The following is a 7,103-nucleotide window of genomic DNA, read 5'->3' on the forward strand; positions in this document are numbered from 1 at the left end:
AGTAATTATCTACCTTGATCCAACTACATAAAATAGAAAATCACATAATAATTCAAGGGTAAATAATTGGAAAGAATTTTTTTTAAAGTTTTAACCCAAACACAAGATTAGGTGAGAAGCAATGAACCGAACACTTGATAAAAAAATAAACACCGCATTACAAATCTCTGCCTTGTTAATCTATGTACCAAACGACCCCGAGGCTAAATAATCTGTCCGCGCCAGAGATTAGATAAACGCTAATCACACAATGCTAAGGTCATCATTCTATCCAATCACAAAATGTGTGGAGAGATTCCCTTTGATAGAAAAATTTCACAATTATTCAACCACAAAAATACTCTATTTTGTATATGTCCAAAGAGTTCGAACAATTATACATAGGCAGTGTAAGCTGCTAAATATTCAATTCATGCAGGCAGTAACAAGGTCTAAGAAATTCACTCAATGATAGTACCAAACAATAGCAGGAGCAGATTATGATACATTCAATCACCACCAACAAACTCCCTTCCCCCTCAACCTCCAAAACAAGTGGGAAAAAAGCACAAAGAATTCCACGATCAAATTATTTGCATAGACTAGATCCTATTTAACATTGTTTACAAGAAAAAGAAACTCTCACCAGATACGTTACACATTAAAGGGGTAACAAACCTGAGATACTTCCTTCCGCGAGGGCTCACTCCAAAAATTATCCATTCTAGTAAGTAAAAACTTCAGTATAAGGGAATTGCAAATCCCTAGCAATACAGTTGAAATAGGTGAACGTTGGTAGAGCCCTCGCTTTTCTGGAGCAATACTCTACATTTGCACTTTTTCCTGCAGTATTAACTCGTGACTGCGAATCTCGAAGCAAATGATAGTGTATGCTCAAAAAAGTCTTCACTCTCAAGAAAAAAAACCATCAACTCATAACATCAACTGCTTTCCCTATATGAAGACTATCAGAAAGAAGTCTACTTTCAAAATTGTTTTCATTATATGCACTGCCTGGATCGAAAACTGTCATTTGATAAGAGAGAGCCTGTCAAAATTTTCACTCTCTTTGCCCCAGCAGTAGGTCTAAGGACTGTGGTATTACCCGCTACGGAGCATGGATCTGTCCCGTTCTCTCGACTCCCTGTGCACCAACCACCGGGGACAAACATGCCTTGACCTCGAAACAGGAGTTCATTGTCAATCTTGTCAAGCACTGGATCATCTTGATGAAACTTTCTCGCAAATGGGGCATTACTGTCAACCATCTTTTGCATGTCATCAAGAGTAAGGTAATGAGGATGCTGCTTTGGAGGGTTATCCCACGATATAAAGTGTAGATCACTGTTTACTGTGGTATTGCGGAACTCCTGAGCGTTACAAACAACAGTGTGGAAATAGCCTTCCGGAGTTGAGATGAAATTTGCATAGTACATAAGTACAGTTCGAGGCAAGTTGTCCCATCCCCATATGCAGAAGTCAACAAAGGGTCGAGAAAGGGCCATCCAAGCAGACCCTGAAAGAGGCAAGAGCAATGTTCTAGCAATTTTGTAGAGTCCTAATAGCAAAACAGTCTAGATGAGGAATAAATAAAGCTATTGCTCCACATGTCAACTCTTGCTCATCATCTTACCCTTTCCAGCCCCTCAAAATAATCATAAGCAAAAGTAAAGCAATAAATGACACTCCCTTAAAAAGATGAACCTTCAAAGATCTTTTTTTTTTTATGACAAGGGAAATCCACAGCCGCTACCTTTTGGGTGCGCACAGGGTAAAACCCCCGCTCCTATGCAATAGCTCACAAACCACAAAGGAGAGGTAACCCGCACTAGGCAAGCCCAGTGCGACGAGCTCGACCCAGAAGGCAAACCCCTTGCTTTCGCTGGCAAGGGGTTTCGAACTTGAGATCTCCAACATGGAAGTCCCAAAAAGATCTTTTTTTTGAGAATGTAACAAACCTTCAAAGATTTTACATTTAGAAAACCTAATAATCTTTAACCAATGCTTGATCAAATAAATAAATCTTTAACCAATGAGTATATTCACCAAAAAAAGAATTATATGACAATAATTGTTTATCATGTAGTCTAAGTCAGTACTACTCGAACAAACAATGTAAATATGCTCCTTAATAAAATGTGTGAGAACAGACATTTATTTCCACGCATACTTTTTGTTGGTTGAAATTGTCCATCAATCTGAAGGAATAGCACAAGAAAAATCCACGTTGATACCAATGACATATGCAATACAGAAATGGACCAGGGTGACAAGATATATGTGTTTTTCCACATGTTCGGCAGCAAGGGGGCCAATACTGAAAACTAAAAACTTGAGGAAGAGAAGGATCACCTATACTAGTTGGTGCTTTACGCAAGTACTCAGGCAAAGATGTGGGCAACCTCCTTTTGCATTGCCAGCTACATATGCGCTTGTGGTGGGAGATTTTGAGATGGTTCGGGACAAGATGGACAATGCCAATTGCCAGGCACTGTGAAGCAGGGGTTATGGAAAATGGAAGAGAAGAAGCAGCGCATGGAAAGCACTCAAGTGGATTAATGGAATGAGAGAAATCAGAAAATATTACATGGAATGAAGAATGATATTGTACATTTGACAACAGCCTCTTATCCTGAGTTATCTGTTGGTGCATCCTTGAGGTTCTGATTTGTATAAAAAAAATAGTTATTTTTCGTAGAGAATCATATCATTTCGTAGGTTCTATACTTTTTGGTATACTGCTTGTATATGAAAGTTGTTCCCAACATTAATAAAATTAATTACTTAGTCAAAAAAATTGTATAAAGAAGTTGTTGTTTCAATGTTATATATATGCTGGGAAAACTGCATTTCAATTCTTCCAGCTCTTGCTTCAAATCTAATGTGACAACTGTAACAAGAGGCATGATCTAATGGTGCAGAATAAAACTAATGTGTGTGAATTTAATCTTTCCCCAGAGCTTCAGGTAAGCAATACTTCTCTAATACAGTATGCAAATCCTGCATTCACAGGTGTTGGAAACACTGAGAACCATCCCAAAAATACAAATGTGCTTGCTGTTGAAATCAAGAACCAATCCCTTCACTTAAAGTATCAATATCATAATGTTATTGTGTTTAATACTGGGATTTCTTGTCATCTGCATCATGCCTGACATGATCTTTTTTATCAATCTCAACTACCATAACCTCTAAACCAGTGTTATCAAAGGCGAAAAGCGCAAACAACCTCTAAGGTCCGTGGGGGCTTTAAGCGCAAAGCGCAAATAAAGCGTGGGCTTTAATGAAAAAAGGCGCAAAGGGAGAAAAAAATACAAATATATATGTTTAGTCCAAGACTAATAATTATAAACATGAATGACACATTTATGACCAAAGAAACTGAATTTTTTTTATGATAAAGTGAAATATCAATTGTTTAGTGTCACTTCTTCATAAGAGGGTCATTGGCAAGGAAAAGTTTGCCTTAGAACCTTGATGACGACACTGAAGCGCACATAAAGCAAAGCGAAGCGCTCAACACGTTTTGAGCCTCGCTTCAGGGCTTAAGCGAGCTTAAAGCGCGCCTTTGACTACACTGGTGGATCCTACCACACTTAGTACATGCAGGATCCCAGTTACCTCCATGTGCCACACTACCTTGAGACTGTGCAGGTCTAGCTCTGAAGTTCTGTGAATTCTCATTTATGACCAAAGAAACTGAATTTTTTTTATGATAAAGTGAAATATCAATTGTTTAGTGTCACTTCTTCATAAGAGGGTCATTGGCAAGGAAAAGTTTGCCTTAGAACCTTGATGACGACACCGAAGCGCACATAAAGCGAGGCGAAGCGCTCAACATGTTTTGAGCCTCGCTTCAGGGCTTAAGCGCTTAAAGCGCGCCTTTGATAACACTGCTCTAAACTCGCATGAAGTTCAAAATATTTCCAAGAAAAGTGGAATCACGTTGACTACGAATGCTTCTCTATAGTAAAATTACCAATTCCAATTTTCCTTCCTGCATCAATCTTCCCTATACATACGATTTCTTTGTTATAGTTGAGACATCCTCTGACCATCCATTTTGGACCCTTCTTATACGTCCCGCTGAATGTTTAACTGAATATGTTTGTGACTAAGAAAAGCATCACTTTTCTTTTTAATTACAAGATAGCAGAGAGTTGTGTAGCTTCTCCTTCCACACTAGTAGTCATAGTATTTCTCTTGTAGTTTCTTGTCCTTCAATTTCTGTTAATATCTACTGTCAGTTGTACTTCGATCAGTGCACTATTTTGTTGTAGACACACTTCCTTTTTCAGAATGCTTTATCATACTTTCTTAGTATTTTGCCATGATTTCTTCAGTTCCGTCATATCTTTTTCGATATGCCTTTCCTTGAGCCGAGGGACTATCATAAACAACCTCTTTACCTCCCAAGGTAGGGGTAAGTACACTCTACCCTCCCCTCCCCAGACCCCACTTGTGGGATTACACCGGATATGTTGTTGTGGTTGAATAACTAACAAAGTTTGCTTGTTCAGCATCTTGTCAAAGACGAAATTCTAACTTCATTAGGCACAACGGTTGAACGTGTTTATAGTACAAAATGTAAAATCGTCAAACATCTCATCCATTCATAAGAAAAAAGGATTCCCTATCCAACAGATATTCCCTATAAGGTAAAAGTTAGATCTCTAGCAGCAAGTTAGAATTTGGGTAAGAGCATGGATAACACACAAAGGAAAACGGAGCTGGAACTGCAGTAGATTTTCAAACTTTACTTTTAAAACACCTCATCTATTAAGAGAAGAAGTGCAAAGAAAGAAATGATGCCTGTAAAAAGCTTGAAAGCTGTTGGTACACTTCTTCTCTGTGTAATCCAGAAAACATCAGATTTCTTATTCATGTACAACCCCGGATCAATGAGCTTGGCCCTCTGAAACCTTGAGAAATAGAAACCAAACAAGTAAAAATCATCCAATGTCATGAAATAAGGAAAACATATATATATATATACTTACTCTTTCCATCCAATATCACTAGTATGATCAATGAAGTTAAGATCCCGTGGTAAATCCGAAAATGCATGAATAAGATCTGAGAATTCAACATTCAAATTAAACCCCATTTTTTTTCTCAAAAAAATAGAAAAATCTCATAATTATTTTCACAAGAAGAAAATGGCTGACCATCTTGAGTAACAAGTGGGTAATCAGAAGCACTGAGGTTTATAAACCAATCCCATTCCCCACCTTGTTTCAACAATATAGCAGCAGCATGGAGCGTATTAGCTACCATAGTTGGTCCACGATAAGTCACAAGATTAGCTTTCGTAATCATACGCACATTGTTGAATTTCCTAAAAATTGGATGATTGACAACAAATTTATGCAAATGAAGCCTCTCTTGAGGCGATGAGTCAGCATCAAGATGCACAACATAGTGGTTATTTGGGTGGTAAAGAGCTTGAAGGGTACGCTTCAGCATGGCACCATCACCAGCGGAGCCGGAGACGAGATAAGCGAAACGTGGAGGGGCAGGGACTGTGGAAATAGGTAACAATTGAAGCTTTGATTCGACGAAAATGGAGGCGGAGGAAGGGGGCAGTAGAGGAGTAGTAGCATTTGGTGAAATTAAGGTAGTGATAAAGAAGATGAAGAGGAAAACTAGAGAAGCAACAGCAAGTGGAAATATCCACTTACGCTCCGTTGTTATTGCTGGGTATTTCAGGTGTTTGTAAAAGCTTTTCAGCTTCTTCATCGGGTTTAACATCTACAAAAATGGTGGACAAACCTCATTTATTTACCATACCACATGGATAAGAGTTTGTAACAGTGCTAACTGGTAGGTGAAACCATGAATGAAAAATTAAGATCCACTCCCTCTTTCTATTCTTTCATGATTATTTGATTGCAACATTAGGTTTTAATTTCATTTCATCTTTATCTCACGTTATTATTATATTAATCTATTATAAAAATTAGGTAATAAATCATATATCTATACGAGAATTTCTCCTTTTAATTTTTATGTATTGCTTTTGTATTCTATTTAAAATAGAATGTGATTTTTTTTTACTTCTTGCTTCCATTTTTCTTGTCTTTTTTAACAAATTAAAATAAATTTATTACTTATTCTAATATTAGTTCGTCATTAAATAAATATATAAATATTAGTAGTTGAATTTAAAATAGAGTTAAGTGTCAAAAAACACATCTAAACTATCACATTTCTTTGAGTTTCATACCTAAACTATTGAGAGTGAGTTTCATACCTAAATCATCACTTATTACTTTGAGAAACACACCTCTCTCTTTTATAACACTCTCACCATGGTGTGTTGTCAACGGATCGATTTGGATCGGTTATTGGTCAAAATCAAAACCAACACAAATACTATCGGTTTTTTAAGAATCCAAAACCAAACCATACCATAGATAAAATTGGTTCAGTTAATCGGTTTGATTCGATTTTTTGGTTTGGATCGATTTTTATCCAAATCGTGAACACCCCTAATGGTGTGTATAATACTCTCTTTTATTTAAAAAAAATTATCACATCACAGTCTACATGGACAAAACATTCCATCTTGACAAAAATTAAATAAATTATAGATATTATTTAAAATTAAAGAATACAAAATTATTATCCCAAAAAAAAATTATAAAATAAAATGTAAAATATTTTTCTTACCCCACCGTCACTTCCTCTCACTGTAGCGACCCCTCCCCCCCCCCCCTTCAAATACTAATTTAGATATTATTTCATTTTAAAAAAAAATAATTCTACCCACTTGTCACGACCCAGACCGTCGTGATTGGCACCTACACTAACCCTCCGCTGGGAGAACCATTACTACAACCCAAACTAGCAACTTAACCAAATACTACGCATTTAAAGATACGGAAGCAGGTTTAAATGATAAAAAAAATACGGAGTTCCCATAAACTCCAAAGGTTTAAACAAATAACTTAACCAAACTAATGCGGAAGAACAACTCCTAGAACCTGAAAGTCAATGTACCTAAACTCTACTAACGACAAGTCTAAGAACAAGGGGTACAACCTCGAAACTAAACAACTACTAAAATAATGTCTAAGTCCAAAAAGAGTGGACTAAACAAAATACGAAGAATTTATGGCAGC

The 7,103-nt window shown here is 36.8% G+C and overlaps 1 protein-coding gene across 1 annotated transcript; it reads right to left on the minus strand.

The window, feature by feature from the left end:
- Positions 1 to 324: 324 nt before the first annotated feature.
- LOC102579053 (beta-glucuronosyltransferase GlcAT14B-like) lies at positions 325 to 5,869 on the minus strand. The gene is made up of 4 exons (XM_006342247.2): positions 5,148 to 5,869; positions 4,980 to 5,055; positions 4,792 to 4,901; positions 325 to 1,495 (listed from the first exon to the last, which is right to left on the minus strand). Exons 1-4 carry the CDS (start codon positions 5,728 to 5,730, stop codon positions 981 to 983), a joined length of 1,284 nt encoding a protein of 427 aa, XP_006342309.1. The 5' UTR covers positions 5,731 to 5,869; the 3' UTR covers positions 325 to 980.
- Positions 5,870 to 7,103: the final 1,234 nt, after the last annotated feature.

This window comes from Solanum tuberosum, unplaced genomic scaffold, assembly GCF_000226075.1.
Source record: "Solanum tuberosum cultivar DM 1-3 516 R44 unplaced genomic scaffold, SolTub_3.0 scf00036, whole genome shotgun sequence".
Classification (NCBI taxonomy): Eukaryota; Viridiplantae; Streptophyta; class Magnoliopsida; order Solanales; family Solanaceae; genus Solanum; species Solanum tuberosum.

Coding starts and splice junctions, on each gene's coding strand:
- LOC102579053 (XM_006342247.2), bottom strand. CDS start 5,730: ATGTTAAACCCGATGAAGAAGCTGAAAAGCTTTTACAAACACCTGAAA. Junction 5,056..5,147: donor CCCACTTGTTACTCAAGATG/GTCAGCCATTTT, acceptor TTGAATTCTCAG/ATCTTATTCATGCATTTTCG. Junction 4,902..4,979: donor AGTGATATTGGATGGAAAGA/GTAAGTATATAT, acceptor CTATTTCTCAAG/GTTTCAGAGGGCCAAGCTCA.